At 58.4% G+C, this 22,781-nt stretch overlaps 1 protein-coding gene across 1 annotated transcript; it reads left to right on the top strand.

Moving 5' to 3' along the window:
• Positions 1–3,556: 3,556 nt before the first annotated feature.
• Positions 3,557–22,200, top strand: LOC133341731 (breast cancer anti-estrogen resistance protein 3-like). The gene is given in 14 exon segments (XM_061550387.1): positions 3,557–3,787; positions 13,753–13,884; positions 14,304–14,466; positions 15,278–15,623; positions 16,154–16,254; positions 16,566–16,906; positions 17,923–18,097; positions 18,551–18,741; positions 19,090–19,205; positions 19,658–19,829; positions 20,337–20,448; positions 20,957–21,159; positions 21,161–21,173; positions 21,898–22,200. Coding segments are annotated over 14 exon segments (2,325 nt in total). The 5' UTR covers positions 3,557–3,703; the 3' UTR covers positions 22,074–22,200.
• The last annotated feature ends 581 nt before the right edge of the window (positions 22,201–22,781 follow it).

Here is a 22,781-nt window from a genome sequence, read left to right as displayed (position 1 = left end):
AGCACTTGATTTGTTTTTATCTCCCCCCCCCTCCACGTCCCCCCAGCCACCGTAGCTTCCTCCTGCAATGCCGCTGAATTAATATAGCCAGACATGGTGGTGGTTGTGGTGGTTGTGTGGTGGTTATGTGATGGTTGTGGTGGTTGTGTGGTGGTTGTGTGGTGGTGGTGGTGGTGGTGTGGTGGTGGTGGTGGTGGTGGTGGTGGTGGTGGTGGTGGTGGTGTGGTGGTGGTGGTGGTGGTGGTGGTGGTGGTGGTGGTGGTGTGTGGTGGTGGTGGTGGTGGTGGTGGTGGTGTGGTGGTGGTGGTGGTTGTGTGGTGGTGGTGTGGTGGTGGTGGTGGTGGTGTGGTGGTGGTGGTGGTTGTGTGGTGGTTGTGTGGTGGTGGTGGTTGTGTGGTGGTGGTGGTGGTTGGGTGGTGGTTATGTGGTGGTGGTGGTGGTTGTGTGGTGGTGGTGGTGTGGTGGTGGTGGTGGTGTGGCGGTGGTGGTGGTTGTGTAGTGGTGGTGTGGTGGTGGTGGTGGTGTGGCGGTGGTGGTGATTGTGTGGTGGTTGTGTGGTGGTGGTGGTGGTTGTGTGGTGGTTGTGTGGTGGTTGTGTGGTGGTGGTGGTGTGGCGGTGGTGGTGGTGGTGGTGGTGGTTGTGTGGCGGTGGTGGTGGTGTGGTGGTGGTGGTGGTTATGTGGTGGTGGTTGTGTGGTGGTGGTGGTGTGGGAGTGCTGGTGAGGGGTGGCGACAGCTTGAGGGGAGGCCTTCATCCAGCAGTGGATTAACCGTGGCCGATGGTGACAATCTACTTGCCGTGCAACCCGAAACCAAAACCACAATTCAATCCGACACGGCTATGGGCCATGATATAGCAAAGAGAAATTCCTTAAACCTCATGAATTATGGATGTGTGCGGTTATTTGTTGTATTTATATTTGTGTGTCACATATGGAGCCAGCTGCCTAAACAGCCCTGGGAAGACGCGGGTCGCCGAGGTTGCACGCCGTGACATTCTGCAGCGATCGGCTGAGAGATGCATTATTTTAAAAACCAGGTGACGTCATCCTTTTTTTTTGCTGGCTGGGCGGGTGGATGGGTGGGTGGCTGGATGTGTGTCTGTGCGATTGGATGGGTGGCTGGAAGGGTGAGTGGCTGGATGTGTGTCTGTGCGATTGGATGGGTGGGTGGATGGGTGAGTGGCTGGATGTGTGTCTGTGCGATTGGATGGGTGGGTGGAAGGGTGAGTGGCTGGATGTGTGTCTGTGCGATTGGATGGGTGGGTTGGTGGATGGGTGAGTGGCTGGATGTGTGTCTGTGCGATTGGATGGGTGGGTGGGTGGAAGGGTGAGTGGCTGGATGTGTGTCTGTGCGATTGGATGGGTGGGTGGAAGGGTGAGTGCCTGGATGTGTGTCTGTGCGATTGGATGGGTGGGTGGGTGGAAGGGTGAGTGGCTGGATGTGTGTCTGTGCGATTGGATGGGTGGGTGGGTGGAAGGGTGAGTGGCTGGATGTGTGTCTGTGCGATTGGATGGGTGGGTGGGTGGATGGGTTGGTAGGTCAGTGGGTCGATGAGTGGGTAGGTCATTGGGTCGGTGGGTGGGTGGCTAGATGGCTGACTGAGTGGGTGGCTGAGTCGGTGGGTGGGTGGTTGAGTGTGTGGGTGGACGACTGGGTGAGTGGCTGGGCGAGTGAGTGGCTGAGTGGCTGAGAGGATGGCTGTATATCCGACTGCGTGGCTGGCTGGGTGGCAGAATGAACGAACGAATGGCTGACGATATGGGAGGGTGGCGGTTCGCGTGACTGGATGGGTGGCTGCATAGGTCGGCGAGTGGGTGGGTGGGTGTGGGGGGTAGCCAGCCATAGGTGGTCTCTCTACAGGTTGCTTGTTATGCGAATTTATGACGACATTGCAGACCGTGCTGCATAAACCGCAACCTCGCAATCGCGCCGCCCCTCCCCCCAACATCCCAGCTGCCAAGGCCCCTTCCCCGAACTCCCCGCGACCCCCCACAACCCAACCCAGTCGCACGCCCCTCCCCCACCCTTCCCTCATCCCCCCCCCCCCGGCGCACTGAGCCATCATCTCCCAAGGGATGGCATGTGAAGGGGAAATATTTTTTTTCATCCTTTCCTCGAGCCTTTAAAATGTAAAAATAAAACAGGCAAATCGGGCAGCTGCCCGCCCGCCTGGACGCACATCTGCAAGTGGCAGCCGACTGGAGAAGGGCAGGCGAGGGAAGCGGAACGAGGCGGGTGGGGGGGGGGCGGAGAGCGCGTGAATGGAACGCAAATTGACGAGGCAGAACGCGCGCGCGAGAGAGAGAGCGAAAGGGGAGAGTGGGAGAGGGAGAAATGGGGAGAGGCTGGCAACAGCAGTGGGTAGCGAGCGGAGAGAGCTGAGGGCGATAGAGAGAGACGGAGCGAGAGAGAGAGGGGAGAGCGGAGAGAGAGAGCGGAGAGAGAGAGGGAGAGCGTGTTACATGGAGGGGGAGGGGCGATTGTGGGAGTGAAACGACCAGATGCTCGGAGCGTGCGGATGAGAATTTGGCTTGAATTAGCCCCGCAGCGGCGTGCCTGGGAAAGGAGCAACGAAGATCGTGAGGCTGGCAGCGAGAGAAGGACCCGGGCGGGCGGGCGAGCGAGCGGCCCTTCCGACTGACAGACTGACAGACTGACTGAGAGGTCTTCTGAACTGACCTAGCCGATTGACTGCGGAGCCTTGAAGACAGGCAGCCGGACCCGCCGACAGACTGACGGGCAGACCCGACAAGTCAGGCAGATCTGACGGGACCAACAGAGGGTCAGAGAGAGAGAGAGAGAGGCGAAGAGACACAGACAGACCACTCGTCAAGGCAGACAGAGCGACCGACCAAGAGGCAGACGGTCTGACCTATTTCACACAGCGGTGTCGCTGGCTCCTGGGTATTCCTACCGCCCCATAATTGCTCGAGAGAGAGAGACGCGCGCGGTGTCGGCGGTGGTGAAACGGGGCTGGGGGTGCATCCAGACCCTGGCGGCTCTGCTAAGCGATGTAGGGTCTCGGCGATGTCGGGTCTCGCCCGCGCGTTATTTTGGGGTCCGATCGGGGAATTTGGAGCATTTTTTCTGCTGCTGCTGCTGCTGGAAACCGACAAACAAGGACTGCATTCTTAGCCCGGACCGGGCGCATCGGGGTGTGGAGCGCGTGAGAGGAGGGCGCTGCAGGGAGAGAGACGAGGAGGGCGGTGGTGGTGTCGTGCTCCAGCGAGGAGGTGGCTGCGGTAGAAGCGGGTGTGGGGGCGATATTGGCGGTAGTGGTGGTGGTAGGGGGTGGTGCTGGCAGTGGTGGCAGGGGGTGGTGGCGGTGGTGGTAGGGAGTGGTGGTGGTAGTGGTGGTAGGGGGTGGTGGTGGTAGGTGGTGGTGGTAGGGGTGGTGGTGGCAGGGGGTGGTGGTGGTAGCGGTGGTAGTGGTGGTGGTAGGGGTGGTGGTGGTAGGGGTGGTAGGTGTGGTGGGGGTGGTAGGGGGTGGTGGTAGTGGTAGGGGGTGGTGGTGGTAGTGGTGGTGGTAGGGGGGGGGGGGTCACGGCCGCAGGCAGAGCTTGAGAGAGGCAGAGCTGGCATCTGGTCGGCACGAGGAGGTGGTTGCGGTGTAGACGACGATAGTTGTGGTGGTGGTGGTGGTTGTGGTGGTGGTGGTGGGAGCAGCGGTGGCGGTGGTGCTGGAGAGAAGCCGTGCACGATGTCGACGCAAAAATGCAGCTTCTGGCAGGCTCTGTCAGCCGCCTCCTGCTGCTTCTACCGCAGCTCCTGTGTACAGGTACAGGTACGTGCACACGTGTGTGTGTGCACGTGTGTGTGAATGTGCACAACGTGTGTGTGTGTGTACACGTGTGTGTGCACGTGTGCGTGTGCACCTGTGTGTGAGTGTGTGTGTGTGCACGTGTGTGTGTGTGCACGTGTGTGCACGTTATGTGTGTGTGTGCACGTGTGTGACTGTGTGCACGTGTGTGTGTGCACGTGTGTGTGTGCACGTGTGTGCCTGCGTGTGTACGTGTGTGTGTGTGCACGTGTGTGTGAGTGTGTGCGCGTTTGAGTGTGTGTGTGAGTGTGCACGTGTGTGTGAGTGTGTGCACGTGTGTGTGTGCACGTGTGTGTGAATGTGTGCACGTGTGTGTGTGTGTGCACGTGTGTGTGCGCGTGTGTGCACGTGTGTGTGAGTGTGTGCACGTGTGTGTGTGAGTGTGCACGTGTGTGTGTGAGTGTGCACGTGTGTGTGCACGTGTGTGTGTGCACGTGTGTGTGTGAGTGTGTGTGTGTGCGCGTGTGTTTGTGGTGAGCGGATGTGCAGCGGTTAGCGCACGGCCCAAGTTTGATTCGCGCTCACGAGGAATTATAGCGACAGCGAATATTCAAACCGGTTCTGGGCCTCCACTAGGTCGACTCAGCCTTAATTGAGTAGCTGGCGCGGTGTGCAAAACATCGCCACTGGGGAGACAAAGGCTACCGGGCGTGGTGCTGGCCACCCCACCCCCTCGTGTGCCGTGTCGGCCTTCATAGGTGCTGCTCGCTAACAGCACGGGTGATGCAGCTGCCAGTCATCTCTGCCAGTTTTCACCTGGGTGTGTGCCCGTGATCTGCCTGCCGGCAGGAGGTCAAGGGAGGTCAAGCTGCACGTGTCAAAGACTCCTCACTCTGGTGACATAACCGAGGACAACAACAACCGCCATTCGCCACTAAGTGGCGGTGACGTCACCACGTCGCTTGTGCCAGGCTAGGTGCACGTTGAGGCCACGTGAAGTGTCGAACGCCCGCTGGCAGGAGGTCACGGGGCAGACCCAGCAGGTGCCACGGGTCGACTGACTGAGATGACCGAGATGACTGGTCGATGCACCACCTGTGCCCCCTACTGTGCTAACCGAGGGCACCTAGTCTGGCACAGGCGCTGTTGTGACGTCACCGTCACTTGCGGCTGCTGTTGTACTTGTTAGGTTGTGGGCGCGCGTGTGTGCAGGCATAGGGGATTGCAGATGTGTGCAGGTGTAGGTTGGTGCAGGTGTGTTTACTTACAGGTGTGTGTGTGCAGGTAGAGGTGTGTGCACACAGTTACATGTGTCTGTGCAGGTACAGGTGTCTTTGTGCAGCTGCAGGTGTCTTGTGCAGGTAGAGGCGTCTGTGTCCAGGTAGAGTCGTCTGTTTGCAGGTATATTTGGAGGTGCAGGTGTAGTTGTGTGCACATGCAAATACACGTGTAAGTGCATGCACGTGCAAGTACCTGCAGACACGTGCAGGTATGTGGCAGATACGTGCATGCACGTGTAGGCATGTGCAGGCACGTGTAGGTATGTGTAGGTATGTGTAGGCATGTGCACATGCATGGAAAGGTTGGCCTCTCGATGCAGACCACGCTGGTCCTCATTGCATTCATTTTTTTTTCTCTCGAAATTGTGCCATTAAAAGTTGCGTTGCAGACCTGACGAACATGTCTGCAGGGACTCGCATGCTCTATTTTCCTTTAAGCGTTGCCAGACATTTTAATTCGTCACGCGTTTTATTTTTTCTATTTTCTTGAAACGGACACGGCATGCGAGGCTTAACCTCTCGTGGCACGTGACGTGGAAGTCGCGGCCATAGCGAGAAGCGGACTGGCTGCCGCGTGGCCGGAACCCAACAGGGCAGTCGTCGCGAGGTGCAGGTTGGGACACGCGCCGATAGCAACTCACAGTTGCACCACGTGCACAAGCTCGGGGCGCCACAGTGGCGAGATGCTAACTAGCTCGCCGGGTATACAGGAGGGCGTGGATTCGACCCCGACGCCTGCTGCTGTATATTTGGAGTTTGCGTGTCTTTCTCTCCCCGTGGTCGCGTGGATTTTTCTCCGGGTCCTCCGTTTTTTTCCCCTCCACGTTTAGAAGCACGCGTTTGGGAGTATTTGGCTACTGATATAAATCCCCACGTGATGATGATGATGATCAGCCACTCCGTTGAGCTATCATCTGTGATTGCCAGGTCGCTTCTGAAATAGCTATTAAGCTCAGTTGGGGCCTTACCTGGTGAAATATAATAAAACAAATGATAGTTAAGTACCACGTAGCTGGAGTGTGTGCGGTTGATCGGTCAGGGAGGACGGCACGTGACGGTCGGATATGCGATGCGGTAGTACTGCACTGCCCACGTAGCATGTCCCCCAGCGGGCGTATCGGGTACGGTACATTGTGGTGGTTCCTTTGGGTGGTGCAATCCAAGATGGATCACCAGCTGTGGCTCCCGCCGCCATCCTCGCCAAGTCTGACGACGCCAATCCATTAGGCAACAGGGAACCGCCTTTAAATATCCGTGCGAGGGTGCCGTATAAAAGTTCTCAGAATTTAAATTTACGGCGCCCGTAATAGTTCGGCTGTGAGTCGTCTAATTTTGGGCCCTCTTTTAAAAGCCCCGCCGCTTCCGCACAAGTGCGTCACTGCCAGCGAAGCCGGGCACGCATACACAACAACATCCATTGTTATTATTTGTTTTGACACAGCTCCTTTCGCGCCACGGCGTCTCGCCGAAGCGGGCTGCACGCCGCGATAGGCGACTCAAAAAGGGGCTCTTCAACGTCCAACCGTGAAGGCGCCAAGTATTTTATTGCGGATACGCCGGCCGCAGTATTAACCGGGGCGGCCTGCTGGGTTCCAACCCGTGAGCCTCTGCAGCAACAAGCGGCCGCCGCTAAGGCCGTGTCACTTAGAAGCCATCAGTTTGGCTGAATCAGCCCGAGTTCGACGAGGCTCGTTACATCTCGGAGGCTAAGCAGGTTCGAACCTGGGCTAAGCAGGCTCGAACCTGGGCTAAGCAGGCTCGAACTTGGACTAAGCAGGCTCGAACCTGGGCTAAGCAGGTTCGAACCTGGGCTAATCAGGATCGAACCTGGGCCATGCGTGGCTCCGCACGCCAGGTTGGCCCAGGCAGCTGCGTGGCTGAGCGACGCGGGGGTGAAGTATGGTGAAAACAACCCGAACCCGCGAGCCCTCGCGGCGTGAGGAGGCCACCTTCCTGCAGCGGATGTGACGAGGTGCGGCTGTGCGCGTGCGCGTCCTCTTCCCCTCTACGTTACTTGCGTCCGTGTCGTCTCCCTCGTTCATTCGTTTGTTCGTTCGGGCACCGCGGCCGAATCGCTCGGAGGAGAGGCGTCCGCAGGCACACGCACCGCACGCACAAAGACAAAGGTTCTCCGTGTAGCCGTTAACAGGCTGCTGGGGCAAGTGCTGCTAGCGAACCCGATGAAAGCCGGTACGGCACACGAGGGGGTGGCTGGCCAACACCACACCAGTTGCTCATTTGAGGCTGAGTCGACCTAGGGGAGACTCCGGACAGGTTCATATAACCGTCGCTGGTGTTGGCCGTGAGCGGGAATCGAACTCGGGTAGCCGGATTCGTAGCACCGCGCGCTAACCGCTGCGCCACCGCTCCCCTCACACACACGCGCGCACACAACACCCGGGTGACGCCTCTTCTAATCCCAGATTCTGGAATTCCTGCACAAGCGATCGATACGGGCCCATTAACCCGACGCGACGCATGCAGATGGCATTAGCTGATTGCGCTTATCGGAGCCCCGGGTGCACATCGCGTAGCATGGCCAGGGGCAGCAGTGAATCATGAGAGCTTGGATAGAAAGAGAGAGAGGGGGTGAGAGAGAGAACAGTGGTTGAGGCAGCGGGGAAGAGTGGAGAGAGAGAGGGGGGAGATGGAGGAGCAATTAATTTGGGGGTGGGGGAGGTGGTCCATGCCTTGGTGTAATTGTTTATGCGAATGCAGCGGTGGTGGCTCCGTCCGTTTCCTTACCGCGCAACGGGCGGTGACGCGGGCCAGCGTTGATGCAGAGGTTCGCGGTTTAGTGTTCGGGATCGGGCAGGCCGCCCGAGTTAATACTGCGGCGTGTATTTAAGAATATACCGACTCGGCGTCGTTCGAGACGAGCGAGCCAGCAGCGTGTGCCGACGTCACAGTCCAACATCCTTCCCTTTTAATTTTATGACGCCGCAAATTACTCGACTGGTATAACACAGAGAAGCAGCAGCAGCAGCATCGCTTCCTCCCGTCCAATCTGTGAATCACAGCAGCGCCTTCCTTCGTGCTCGCCCCGTGCCCCACGAACGTCGCAAATACCCAAATGTACGGCCGCTATATATTATGGTTGTGCTTATTCATGGACGGGCATTATCATCGTCGTCGTCATCATGAATGATGTCATTGTCATCTTCATCATCATCGTCGTCATCATGAATGATGTCATTGTCATCTTCATCATCATCATCGTTGTCAGCATCAGCAGGAAACTCGTTATTAATCATCATCAGCAATAAGCACGACACCATCAGCATCAGTAGCAGCAGGAGCATTTTTTTGGGGCCGAACGTAGCTGGGCTCTTTTTCAAAACGCACCCCGAGACTCGGGCCAGACATTCCACCGCCAGCACCGCCAATCAATGAACGCCCTCGCCCTGAGCCGGACTCTAACCCCAGCCGGGACCCCCGTGGCAGCAACGCCTGCACAGATTGCGTCGAGCCTCAGCCGGCTCATCCATCCTCCTTCGCCTCTTCCGTTCCACGCCCACCCCTCTGCCCTGCCCTGCCCCCTCACAACTCCCCCCCCACCCCACCCACCTCCATTAACATCGCTAAAATCGGCATCTGTCTGTGCTCGGGGCAAGCTCTCTGTGATGTGGACGGCGGAGTAATGAGGCGTGCGTGCGGAATTTCGAGAGGGGGGCGTCTTCGCCTGTCCCCCCTCCCCCCCGTGCCCTACTCCCGTCAGGGTGATTACGACAAAAGTGATGACCGCTGCGTTAGCCACGCGGACCAACAGGCAACCAGCGCCGTCCACGCTCGCCGCCTTGCCGCCGGGCGGCACGTGGAAGGGTTCGATTCCAGGCCGGTGAAAGATTGACCGGATTTGATGATTTGATGTTGCGATTTTGATTTTGCGTGATTGCGTTCAGAATTCCATTCGATATTTTTTTTGCGATCGTAGTGGCTGTAAGTGTCTCTCTAGCGTGGCGCGGCAGGGTGTATTGTGAAATCAATTGGATGTAACATATATAATGTCAATCATTAGTGGGCCCTATGTCAACCCACTGCTGGATCAAGGCCTCCCCATGGTCGTATGGATTGTTTGACCATACTGGGTAAAGTTCAGAGGTCATAGCACCAAAAAAAATCCCGAGTTCGACTTCAGGTTTCAGGCACAGCTGGCAAGTCTAAAATGAAAGAGCCTGTGGCAACATTCGATAAGCGTAAACCACTCTGAGCCGAGCTCTGAATTTCAATGTATATAAATATTTATGTATATAAATATTTATCTGTGCTTGTATTTGTTATTTTCTCCTTCCCTCCATCGTTGCTGGACATGGCTTGTAAATTGAATAGACATTTCTCTGGCCCACGTTCCGAATTCATAATTTACAGGGGAAATTAAAATGTTAAAGTAGACACATTTTTTAAATTCCTAAGTGTAATGCAGTGTGTTATTTTAAAATGCATTTTATTTTAATAACACATGGGCTAAGATCACCCCTCCCCACTGCGCCAATTTGCTGAATTGTATCCACCCGGTGCTCCGCTCGTTGTTGTGAGCGTCGCTCCTCTGCCCTCCACTGTTGCTGGAGGGCGACTGTCTCTAACGGCCCAGAAGCAGCGTCCTTCACGTGCCTCCTCCATAGAGGTTGATCTTCTCTAGCCCGTGCCGCGCCCGTTTAGCCCCCTCTATCCGGCCAAACATAAACGGATTGGGCATGTGATGGCTGGCCATGCGGGCTACGTGACCCGGCCAACGTAGCATCGCCTGCCGGAGGAGCTCACCGATGGGAATGTGTCCAGATCTTTCAATAATTAATTATCTGTGAGCTCCTCACACATCGTAGGCAGGCCAGCCTGAATGTTTCAAACTGGCAGAGATATTCCATTTAGAGAGGGGTCCAGGTTTCGTACGTGTACACACACTCACGTGTACACACACTCACGTGTACACACACTCACGTGCACACACACTCACGTGTACACACACTCACACTCACGTGTACACACACTCACACGTCTCGCAGGATGGGACTGGCGCCTCACCCCACCCCGCGACGCCGTCTGCGATGATCGGCGGATCCATAAAGACGGCGACGGCGTTAGGAGAAATACTGTGGGGGTGGCGAGGGTGGGGGGCGGGGGGCGGGGGGTGCCCCCCACTCTAAGGCGCCGGCGGTCCCCATCGCCACCGCCGCTCCCGCTCCGTAACGGATCCGAGTATTTAACGCGTTCGTGACCGAGCAGAGTCATATTGCTGATACGTTGCATTTTTATTTGTGAGATGCGTTAGCGAGCACCTATAAAGGCCGGCACGGCACACGAGGGGGTGGGTGGCCAACACCACGCCCGGCCTTTGTCTCCCCAGTGGCGATGTTTATACATCGCACCAGGTACGCATTTGAGGCTGAGTCGACCTCTGGGAGGCCCAGGGCCGGTTCAGATAATCGTCACTGATGTTGGCTGTGAGCGGGAATCGAACCCGGGTCGCTAGGTTCGTAGCGCAGCGCGCTAACCGCTACACTACCGCTCCCCACTACTACTGCAATCACCACCAACAACACAACCACCACCGCAACCACCACTTCTGCAACCACCGCCACTAACACAAACACCACCACCACTACTGCAACCAACACCACCACCACCACCAACAAAACCACCACTACTGCAACCACCACCAACACAACTACCACCACCGCCGCAACCACCACGATGCAACCACCAACACAACCACCGTAACCATCACTACCGCAAACCACCACCACCGCCACCACCGCCAGGCTATTACCGAGATGATGTCGCCAAATCAATTTTAATGGCCGGCAGGAATCCCAAGGACGCACGCGCGCATTTGGGATTCCATTTCTCGCCGGGTATGAATTCTATTGTTGTTGTTCAGTGTTTAGAGAAAAGGTGGGGGGGGGGGGGCATGGCTTCCCCCCCAACCCCACCCTCCTTACACGTGGGGTACGGAATATCCATCCACGTTCCATCGAGGACACGCCATGATCGAATGTGCGTTTAATAGGCGACGTTTCGGGCAATGACTCTTCTTCAGAGAGATTAAGAAACGGGGCCATTGCTTGACACGTCGCTCCTAGTATTTGTATGTATTTATTATAATAATTATTTTCATCTTAGGCGAGTGTCATAGACGAATGTTTTTGAGCTTATTTAAACAAGTAGAGTATCCACCTTATTGGGAAGTCCACGGTGGTTATCCTTTGGATCTGCAGCTCTCGGCAATGGTAATGTGGAATTTCCACCACTGGCTGAGGTTTAAAATAGATTCAACAAGGGGGGGGGGGCACTAGGACGTGGCCTGGCTGTGTTCCCTCTGTACGGGATGTGTGATATGTAAGTTGAACTTTTTTCGCACCATACGTAGCCAACCGTGGTAATCGGAGGTGCGGGGATAGAGCGTTGTCTCCTCGCGCAAGCCGCGGGGTTTTCTCCGGGTGTTCCAAATTTCCTCCCACGTGGTATAGTAATAATAATAGAACGCTCATCAATAATTGGCTGAAAACATCTTTCAATGAAAAGGCAACGTGGCATGACCCTCGTGAAATAGAATCCCGTGACTGAGTGATCTAAAATAAAATTCCGTGTTTATGGACGAGAGCCAGACTTAGGGGACGGGGGGGGGGGTCCCCTTTGGTGATGTCAAATGCCGAGTTCCACCATTAGCCGAGCCGGTGCCGAGCTCTGTAAACACACGGAGTTGTTTTTTTTTTGCTCTTTCCCGGAGATTTGCAAATAAAATAAATGAAGCTCGTCCAGCACGCGTGAGAACCGCCGGGTGATCGCGTGCGCCAATAAACACCTCGTCCGAGACACAAACATCGTCATCGCACACCTCCTCCGTGCTCTGACACTGCTCCTCCTCCTCCACGGAAGACACAGGTCTAACTATGAATCACATTGGAGCATTGTCAACAGCAGGCCGATACTGCAGTTTGTGTTACAAATAGATTCATAGAGACCCATAGAGATACATAGAGACCCATAGAGATACATAGAGACCCATATAGATTAATAGAGACCCATATAGATTCATAGACCCATAGAGATACATAGCGATCCTTATAGATACATAGGGAAGCATAGAGATACATAGAGACCCATAGAGATACATAGAGACCCATATAGATTCATAGACCCATAGAGAAACATAGAGACCCATAGAGACAAATTAAAGACAAGCCAGAGGCGTGCGACTGTGGCCATGCGACCCAAACTGTGTGCTCACCGTGCAGTCACGCCATAGGGTGTCTATAGACACCTTATGGGATCTGTCACGGGGGGTTGTTTGACTTCAATCGGTCAGGTGGGGCCCCAATGTTTCATTTGTCTCGGGGCTGTTACATATCGTGGCTCCCCTTGCCTAATCACATCATCAGCGTCACGCTCACGGTCTCGAACATTTATCCCTGTAGCGGGTGCTACGCGTTGTTGTTGTTCTTCTTTGACACTGTTGTTGGAGACAAATCTCATGGTGGTCGTCAAGGAAGCCCCAACGCGTAGCTTTGGCCACCAGGGAGGGTAAGGGGGTAGAGGTCAAGGCAACCCACCGCCTGCCCCCACGTTTGTCATGCGACTGGTCACTGACCGCCGCTCCCCTCGCCCGCCCCCCCGAGGCTCCCCCGTGTCGGTTTGCTGGGCTCGTGGTGGCGTCGTCACGTGGCTTCGTCACGTGGCTTCGTCGTGGCTTGACGAAGCCACGTGGCGAAGCTTCGAGGAGTCTCGCCGACAGGATCGGTGTCGGATCCAACTCCGGGGCTCCCCGAGGTCACGCGTTTGCTTCTCATACGATCTGCATCTCTCGCGTTTCATGGGTCGGTTGTCGTCGTCGTCGACCGTGGTCAATCCGCTGCTGGATGGAAGCCTCCCGAAGCCGCCGCCGCCGCTTCTTACGCAATAGTCGACCTAGCGCCGAAATACGAACCGATCCCATCGCTCCATCTCTTCGCCCCCGTGGACGTCCTCTCTCGGATGCATTCTATTCCTTCCCTGCCACTCCGTTACAACCCTTGACTATCAACCATCTTCCCCTCTCGTCGTGACGTATGTATGTGCGTACGTTAAACTCCTTTCGCACCGTACGTAGGCAACCGCACTAATCGGAGGTATGGGGTAAGGACAACAAACTAAACACAAAAAGCAGTTCTCGAGGAATGAGTTTTTAATCTGGATGATGATTTCAATGTGCACAGCTCCAGTGGTTTCCTAATACCGGAAGGAAGAGCGTTCCAGACGGCCACAGAAGTGCAATCTGATGAAGGCGTGCGATGCGGTGACCGCCAGAAGCCGCTGGTACCGCGAGGATGGCGCGATGGTTTAGGCTCCTTGACGAGATTTGCGAGGTGTTGTGGGTTTTTTTGCGGCAATTACTCTGTGCGTAGTGAGTGCGACCTCATAAAAGGTCACGTCCTGCACAAGGTCACACTCTCTTTTTCTCAACAGTCTAGTATCGTTAGCCTGCGTCCGTGTGTGTGTGTGTTCTCTACACCTCGTGTTCAAGTGTCTCTCTCTGCAATGGACTCATCTCTGCAGTACATCATCCTACACTCCACAACGGAGGGTTCATTTCTCACCGGTCGCTGGCACAGAGCAGCGGCGGTGCGGTGGCACGAAGACGAACGGTAGCCACGGCGAGAGGTGGCTGGGGAGTGTACCGGATGCGGTTGTGCCGGAAATACAAATTCGTCTTCCTTTTTCCTTGCGCCGCAGTTCACCACCAAGGAGCGCTGCCTGATGGAGGGAAGCTCCGAGAAGCTGCGCAAGGAGCTGGAGGAGGAGCTGAAGCTGGGCAGCGATGACATCCGCAGCCACGCGTGGTACCACGGCTGCTTGCCGCGCGAGGTGACGCCCCCCCCCCCCACCCGGCCGCCACCGCCGCCTTCCTCCAGCCGTCCGTGCTGTCGACCCCCTGTTTGAGACCAAGCCCGAGAGCACGGGGGCCGGCAACCTGCAGCTCTTTGAGGACCGCTCTGTGACGACGTCGTTCTTCAAGGACCACCGCCACCGTCTCGCATTACCACGCGTGGCGGCTCTTCAAACATTGAACGTTTTATTGCGAATTTGAACAAATTTGGCTGCTGTGGAGACCTGAGCGCGTTGCTGACCACCCACCCCATCGTGTGGCCGTGCCGGCCTTCGTATGTGCTACTCGCTAACAGCACTTGTCCCCAGCAGTCTGTTAAGGCGACACTGGGGGATCTTTGTCGCTTGCTGTGGTTGTGCGGTCACGTGACTGGCTGCGTCGCTCGCCGTGGTCGCAGGTGGCCGAGCGAGCGATGGGGAACGACGGAGACTTCCTCATCCGCGACTCGGTGTCGAGCCCAGGGAACTTCGTGCTCACGTGCCGCTGGGGGGGCGCCCCCCTCCACTTCAAGATCCACCGCGAGCTCCTGGCCAGCGTGGCCCCCATCTCCACATCGAGAGGTGAGGAGGAGTCAACCTGCAAAGGCAAAGATCCCCCGCAAAGCCTTGAGCGGCTATTGGGGCAAGTGCAGTGGGTGAGCCACCGGTGAAGGCCCCCGCACGGCGCACGAGGGGGGGGACGAGTGGCCAGCACCACGCCCGGCCGCCTTTGTCTCCCCAGTGACGATGTTTATACACCGCTCCAGGTACTCATTTGAGGCTGAGTCGACATAGCGGAGGCCCAGGAGCGGTTCAGATACTCGTCACGGGTGTTGGCCGTGAGCGGGAATTGAACTCGGGTCGCCGGGTTCGTAGCGCAGCGCGCTAATCGCTACACTACCCCTCCCCCCACGCACACAGACAGACACACACACACGCACAGGCTGCTAACCACACGCACTTTGAAGCCACGTGAAGTGTGGAAGGCTCTTGCTGACAGGAGGTGCCATGGGTTGACAACAGCTTTAATAGGCCGACGCACCACCTGTTCTCCCCACTGGGCAACCTTCTACCACCGCCCAGTCAACATTCACACCCCCATCCACCCTCCCACAAAGACAAAGATCCCCCGTATAGCCTTGAAAAACTGTTGGGGCAAGTGCTGCTTGTGAGTAGCAGCACCGATGAAGGCCGGAACGGCAAACAGGGGCGGGGGGGGGCTACGACCGGTTAAGATAACCATCCTTGGCGTCGGTGGCCTTGAGTGGGAATCGAACTCGTAGCGCTAACCACTACACCACCGCCCCCCCACACTCTCACCCCGTTCCACAGTGCTCCCACAACACTCACTCTCTATCCCACCCACCCGCCCTCCCCGCCCTCCCTCCCGCAGCCTCCCCGCTGGTGACGGGCCGGAGCCGCGTGCAGTACCGCTTCGAGCAGGAGTGCTTCGACAGCGTCCCCGCGCTCGTGCGCTTCCACGTGGGCAACCGGCGGCCCATCTCGGCGCAGACCGGCGCCGTCGTGGCGCGGCCCGTCAACCGCACCGTGCCGCTGCGCTACCTGGAGGCGCGCTACGGCGGTGGCGGGGGGGCGGGGGAGGGGGCCGCGCGGGGTCGCGCGTTGGGGAGCTCCCCCGCCCCCCAGGGGGGTCACGCTCAGCACCCCCTCGCCAAGCGGCTGAGCCTCAACATGGGGGATGCAGCCGGGCAGGACGGATCGTCCGCCAGCCTCGTCAGGTGCCCGACACGTTCCCGTTTGTTTGAATGTCTTTGCTTATATCAGTAGCGGTACAGAGACTCCGCTGTGCTCCTGGATTTAGAGGAGCGAGGGGATTGGGCTTGCTGCCCCACCAAGTGATGGCCGCCAGCAGGGTATCTGTGCTTTCATTTGGGGGTTTCTGTTGTTTTTATAATTATGTTGAACATCGTTTGGTGGCAGCGGTGTACGAATGCCTTCGTCCAGCAGTGCGTTGATCGCGATTGAGTGATTGACGATGATGGTGGTGATGATGTGCTGCGGGCGTTATGTCATGAGACATACCAGCGGAGAACTACGTAGAAACGCATCGTCGTGAGGGGTTTATTATTTTTTGGTACTCAACTGTTACCCCAGGACAGCTGCTGCAGCTACCTCCTCAATAATACGACGATCCCTGGGGAAACCAGGACAGGGGCTAACCCCCCAACACTATTGCCCACCGCTCCCCTTCCCGTCAATCTCCTCTGACCATCACTCCCATCATCTTCGCCGTTGTCGTTCACCGCAGGGCGAAGGAGAAGAGCGGCAGCCACCCGACCAACCTCGACCACCTGCAGGAGAAGCACCGTCACCTGCACACGCACCAGTCCGAGAGCCACCTGCCGCTGGGTGCGTGTACCCTCAACCCCCCCCCACACCCCCCACACCGGACGTGCAACCCCCGGAGGTCGCCGGTTCGATTCCATCTGCTGGCACGGGCCGTCGAAACGACGGAGCGCGATGTTTAACCGGTGCACCCCTCCCCGCCAAACAATCACGAAGCATTGACTGCGCGAGAGAACAACCGAATGAAGTCCACGGACAGACCAGGACCTGCCCGATCTTCCGCTTGCTCTCGTACCGAGTCACCGTCACCGCCGGCTAGATCAAGACCGAGATTTTTTTCTCTCTCCCTCTTTCTCCAACTCCCGGCCACGCAGGTCAGCGCGGCCGCGCGGCAGGCGGCGCCGGCTCCGACAAAACCCCGGCGCTGCTCTCCCCGCTGTTCCGCACGGACAGCGAGCCCGTGCTGAGCCCCACGTTCCAGCGGCGCGTCGGGCCCGACGGCGCGGCCCTCGCGTCCGCCTTCGACGGAGCCCCGCCGGCGTCCTCCTCCTCCTGCTCCTCCTTCTCGGCCGCCGCCGCCGGCGCCAGGAGCGGCCTTCGGGGCTCCGACGGGCAGCTCAACGGCAAGCCCCCGCCCAAGCCGTGCCGCGCGCCGTCCGTCATCATCGGCGCAGACCTCGAGGCCACGGGAGGCCACTACTGCGAGCTGCGGCCGGTGAGAGCGGCCCGCCCGCCCGTCCACACTGCGGCCGGGTTTGCGCCGTGACCGTGGCCGCACGCTGGCGGCCCGGGACGGTGGCGCGCTCGTCGCGGAGGTTCATGGTTTGATTGCGGCGGGCCGCCCTGGTTAACACTCGGGGTCGACGTCAAAGATCCCGTGACGCCGTTGGCCATCGCGCGCGTCCAATTTTTGCCAAGTTCGAAAGTTGCACGGCAATTTACTCAATCGGTGTTCCACGCGGCGCCAATCATCGCCCCGCACCCCTTTAAAATGTGTCTGAGATGCGATGTGAAGCTATCGTAGACGCTGCAGCGTAAGGGGCGGCCCTGTGAGAAACGGCGAACAGCTCGTTCTCATTGTCGCCTGCAGGGCGAGGGCGTCGCGGCCGCACTGCGGATCACTCGCGCACCGGTGCACCGTAATTACGGTCACAATCGCCCTGTCTGACGCTGTCATCCCGTTACCCTCCAGAGGGAGCAGTGGCGTCAGCAAGACATTGCAGGGCCGCACCTTTTCCGCAAGCCCAATCCACACGTAACGATGCACACTCACCTTTGTCAGGGCCTCCGTACCACATGCAGATCATGGACGTGGGGAGGGGGGTTGGTCAGTGCGAATTTGATGAATGCGGGCAGCGTGTATGTGTCAGCATAGAAGTGTAGTACAATAGTTGAATTTGCTGCCCGTCACATCGAGCAGCCTGTAACACCCGTGCCGTGCGTGGCGATGGCCCATCCACGCGCCGTCCGGGCTCTCAACGCCTACTTAGCTTCTGAGCTCAAAATGAGTTTTGAGTGCTTTCTGGGTGATCTGGGTGACATTTGGGGAAAAATAATTGTGAGAAAAACAACAGCTGATTCAGATGAACTCCCCCCCCCCCCCCACTCGTCACGAGCACCGTCAATCGTCGTCGTCGTCATCGCCATCACAGCGGTGCATCGCGTGGATGAATTTTCTTTCGCCGTTTTGATTTTGCGGCGGGCCCTGTTTTGCGATTGTCTGTCGTCGAGATCCCCCTGCCGGGGGCGGGAACTCCGGCCTCCAGGAAGAGGGGCCACGTGGAGCGGCTCGTGGCCGAGGAGGTGGCGGCCGCGAGGGAGGCGGCACGCCGCTCCGAGACCAACTTCTCCGTCCTGGAGGGCGAGCGGACCAACGCCAGGGTCACGCGGCTGGCCGACGGAAAGAGTTGCGTGCCGTCGTCATCGCCGTCTTCGTTATCATCATCAGCAGCTTTGTCATCATCACCAATTATCATCATCACAAATTATCAATTATCTTCATCAGCATTGTCACCAAACATCAGCAGCAACATTGGCATCATTGTTGCCCACCCATCATTGCCATGATTGTCCCATCACCACTTTGGTCACCACGATCATCCATCTGCTGTCCTTTCATCCAGCCGCCCGTCTGTTTGTATCTTTGTCTGTCGTTGCCACTGCCCATCCACCATCCATCTCAATCACCGTCCATGTCACTCACCACCCGTCTCACCACCCTCACTCACCACCCATCTCACCACCCTCCCTCACCGCCCATCTCACCACCCTCACTCACCACCCGTCTCACCACCCTCACTCACCGCCCATCTCACCACCCTCACTCACCACCCGTGTCGCTCACCGCCCCCCGCTACAGAGGCGGACGAGGAGCTGTTCGTGCCGGAGGTGGAGACGGAGTCGGCGTTCCAGCCGGGGGCGTTCCGCTCGCCGCTGCTCCCGGCCGACAACAAGCCCCTGGACACGGCCGTGCTGCGCCTCGTCAAGGAGACCTTCGGCGGGCACGACGCACGCACCATCGCCGGCCACATCACGGCCATCGACTGCCAGGTGCGGGGGGGGGGGGGGGGGGTGCGGGGGGGCCGGGGGGGTGGCGCGGGGGGGGGTCGTCGTTCTGGCCGTGAGCCATGGCCAGAGCGAGGCTTGGGGCGCCACAGTCTGCCTCTTTTGTGTCGTCCGACTTGGGTCGACCGTCTGTCTCGTTTGCGTCTTGTCCGTCTCGTTTGTGTTGTTTTGTATCGTCCATGTGTCGTCTCTTCCGTCTGTGTTGTCTGTACCTCCTCCTCATGGGAGGCAGCACATCAAGTAGGTTACACATACTGCACTCGTCAGTGCAGCGGCGAGCCGGCTGGCGCCAGCGGGAGCCCTCCGCTTGACCTGGCGCCGTCTGTTCCGCAGGTGGCGCGCGTCGTCGGGGTGACGGAGGAGCGGCGCCGGAGGATGGGGGTCTCCTCCGGCCTGGAGCTGCTCACGCTGCCGCACGGACACCAGCTCCGCCTGGACCTCATGGAGCGGTGAGCGCGCGCTCGGACGGCGCAGCCTCGGACGGACCCTCGGGGAAAGCGGCGTCGAGCGAGCGCCCGTGACGGACGGCGCACGAGGAGGCGCTGCGTCACGCAGCACCGCGCCCGGCCGCCTTTGTCTCCCCGGGGCTGATGTTTCGTTTTGATGTTGAACTTGTTTCACGCCGTACGTAGCCAACCGCGCTAATCGGGGTGCGGGGAAGGACATGCCGCACCAGGTATTCACTTAAGGCTGAGTCGACCTAGGGGGAGGGGTCCGGGATCGGTTCAAATAATCGCCACCGTTGACCGTGAGCGGGAATTGGACTCGGGGGTTGGCGGATTCATAGCGCGCGGCGAGAAGTCCTCGCGCACACCCACACGCACGCTGCCCCCTCGTGCCGGCCATCGGCGTCGTGCTGACCTTTGACCCCGACCTCGCACCGCCCCCCCCGCCCCTCTAGGTTCCACACGCTGGCGATCGGCATCGCGGTGGACGTGCTGGGCTGCACGGGGAACTTGCGCGACCGCGCCGCGCTGCTGCACAAGACCGTGCAGCTGGCGGTGGAGCTGCGCTCCTCGTTCGGGAACCTGTTCGGCTTCGCCGCCGTGATGAGGGCCCTCGACCTCCCGCAGGTGTGGCCCCCTCCCTCCATCCCTCCCCCACTCCCTCCCTCCCTGCTCCCCTCCCTCCATCACCCCCTCCCTCCTTCCCCCCCCCTCCCTCCCTCCCTGCCCCGCTCCCTCCTTCCCCCCCTCCCTCCCTCCCTGCCCCCCTCCCTCCATCACCCCCTCCCTCCTTCCCCCCTCCCTCCCTCCCTGCCCCGCTCCCTCCTTCCCCCCTCCCTCCCTCCCTCCCTCCCTGCCCCCCTCCCTCCTTCCCCCCCTCCCTCCTTCCCCCTCCTCCCCACCCCTCCCCCTCCACCTTCGCTCCCTCCCTCCATCCCTCCTCCACTCCCTCCTTCCCCCCCAACCTCCTTCTCCCCCCTCCCTCCTTCCCCCCACCCTTCTTCCCAACCGCTGCGACGTTCTGCATCAGAAAGTAGGCGAACGGCATCACCGTTCGCCTACGTGCGGTGGCATCGATGGCGTGGCCCTTGGCTCGACGACCTCGTGACCTTGACCTTTGCCGTGGGCACGCAGGTGACGCGGCTGGAGCAGACGTGGGCCGCCCTGCGCCAGCAGCACACGGAGAGCGCCATCGCCTACGAGAAGAAGCTCAAGCCCTTCCTCAAGTCGCTCAACGAGGGCAAAGGTCAGGCTCCAGGGCAGAGGAGGGTCACGGGAGTGGGGGGGTCGTCATCCAGAGGTCAGCATCCGGTCCGGTGGAGCTGCTGATCTCCAGTCGGGTCGAGTGACTCGCACACGCTGACCAGTCGGTCAGCTCGTTGGAGCTGAAGAGATACCACTGTGCCGAGATGGTAACTACCTCAGCTTGGTATGTAGGAGGTCGATCCCGACCCTGACGCCTGCTGTCTATTAGAGTTTGCGTGGTTCTCTCTACCCGTAGGTCGTGCGGATCTCTCTCCGGTTTTTTTCCTCCACATTTGGAATCAACATCACGCGTTTAGAAATTTGCACATGATGATAAGCCACTTCGTTGAGCTATCATTTGTGGCCGCCAGGTTGCTTCTGAAAAAGAGCTACGTAGTTTTTGTGGACCTTACCTTCTAAAATAAACATTCCACTACATTTTTTGTTTAAAATCGACCGGTGGCATTTACTTATTTGTTTGACATTCCCTGTCCCCTCTCCGGACGCAGAGGGCCTCCCGCTGTCCAACACGACGATCCCGCACATCGTGCCGCTGCTGCAGCTGCTGGAGAAGCCGTGCGGGGGCCTCGCGCTCGACGGCCCCCCGGAGCCCTGGGAGGGCCCCGACCACGGCCTGGAGGCCGTGCTGCGCCACCTGGAGAACGGGCGCTCCGTCGCGGCCAACGCGCGCATCTACAGCACCAACGCCGACTGCCAAGCTCGCAGGTGGTGGCGCACGCCACGGCACGCGCGTGGCCAAAGTAGCCGTCGGTGTTACCGATTGCCGATTACTCGTGGTTGTGCGTTGCGTGTTGAATTTCTTTTCACACCGTACGTAGCCAACCGTGCTAATCGGAGGTTGCTCGTACGACTCGGATGAGTACATTACGAGCACTCAATTTACGAATCGCTCCGATGGCAAATTATTCACGGAGGAGGAGAATCGCTGCTCGAATGAGAGCAATGAGGCATCCGGTGCTTGTCTGCTCCCTGCAACCCTGCAGAGCCAGTGGTGGACATTCCACGTTCCTATGACGGGGCCCATAATAAATCGCCAGTTACAAACGCAACTAAAGAATTTTTATTTTATTTTACGAGGTAAGGCCCACTGAGCTACTTAGCTCTATTTTAGCAGCGACCTAGCCACAAAGATAGTCCAATGCAGTTGTTTATCGCGTGGACATTTATAGCAGCCGAATTCACTAAACTCGTGATGTCGATTCTAAATGTGGAGGGAAAAACCGGAGAACCCGGATAAGAATCCACAAACTCCAAATACACAGGCGTCAGGGTTGGGATCGAACCTACGACCTCCCGTCTATCAGGTGAGGTAGTTAACATCTCATCACCGTGACCTCTCCGTGTTTTTCCCTGTCCCCCCCCCTGACTCCCCTCCCGCCGCCCTCCCCCCACCCTCCCCACCTCTCTTCTCCTCCCTCCCTGCCGGCAGGCGCTGTGCGGGACGAGAGGCTCCTGGACGTCTTCCGCACGGAGTTCATGCTCAAGCTGCTGTGGGGCAGCAAGGGCGCCGAGGTGGCCCAGTCGGAGCGCTACGACAAGTTCGAGCAGATTCTCAACGTTCTCTCCAAGCGCCTCGAGCCGCCCGTCAAGCAGAGCGAGCTCTGAGTCCTCAAGCGGGGGGAGGGAGGGGGAGGGGGGAGCAGGAAGTGCTAGCACCAGCAGCGCCGGCTACGTCCCGGCTAAGATGCGCCAGGCTCCGATAACGACAATGATCACAGCTCTTCCACTCTTCTGCTCACCAACTCTTCTACTCTTCCACTGTGGAGCCCTTCACCTCTCCCCTGGATGTGTAAATGGAGCCGCTGCCATCGCGGAGTCGAGCGTCGAGGTGAGGCGACGGAAGGTGGAACGGCGGCAGGCAACTGAACTTTTGAATGTTTGTACAGCGAGAGAGAGAAAGACGTAAACACAGAGAGAGAGAGAGAGAAGTACAGGGTGTGTTCTCAACGGACAGTCCTGCCATCCTGAGCCGAGGACACGGACACACACGACCGAACGTCGCGCAAACCAGACTCGCGCGGCGCCCGGTGGCATAGCGTGGTTTGGCGCGAGGCTTGGTGCAGAGGATTATGAAATGAGGCCTCCCCTCCCACCACCCCTGCCCCCCCCGGCACCTTGGCCCCTCTGGTCAATTGGAAACCTGGTGGAGTTGCACCGCCTGCACACCCGACAGCAGGCTTCTCGTGGCACCTGGAGAAATCTCAACATTCGTCAGTCAAAGGTCAAGTTCAAAGTTCCAAAAAGTCACCCTCTGCTAACATGAGCATAGGGAAGCGCCTATCTGCACCGCTGCCACCAGTGGCAGAAATTTCA

This window comes from Lethenteron reissneri, chromosome 12 (genome assembly GCF_015708825.2).
Source record: "Lethenteron reissneri isolate LAM-NWPU_2019-01 chromosome 12, ASM1570882v1, whole genome shotgun sequence".
Lineage (NCBI taxonomy): Eukaryota > Metazoa > Chordata > Hyperoartia > Petromyzontiformes > Petromyzontidae > Lethenteron > Lethenteron reissneri.
This window is presented reverse-complemented; position numbering and strand designations above follow the sequence as displayed.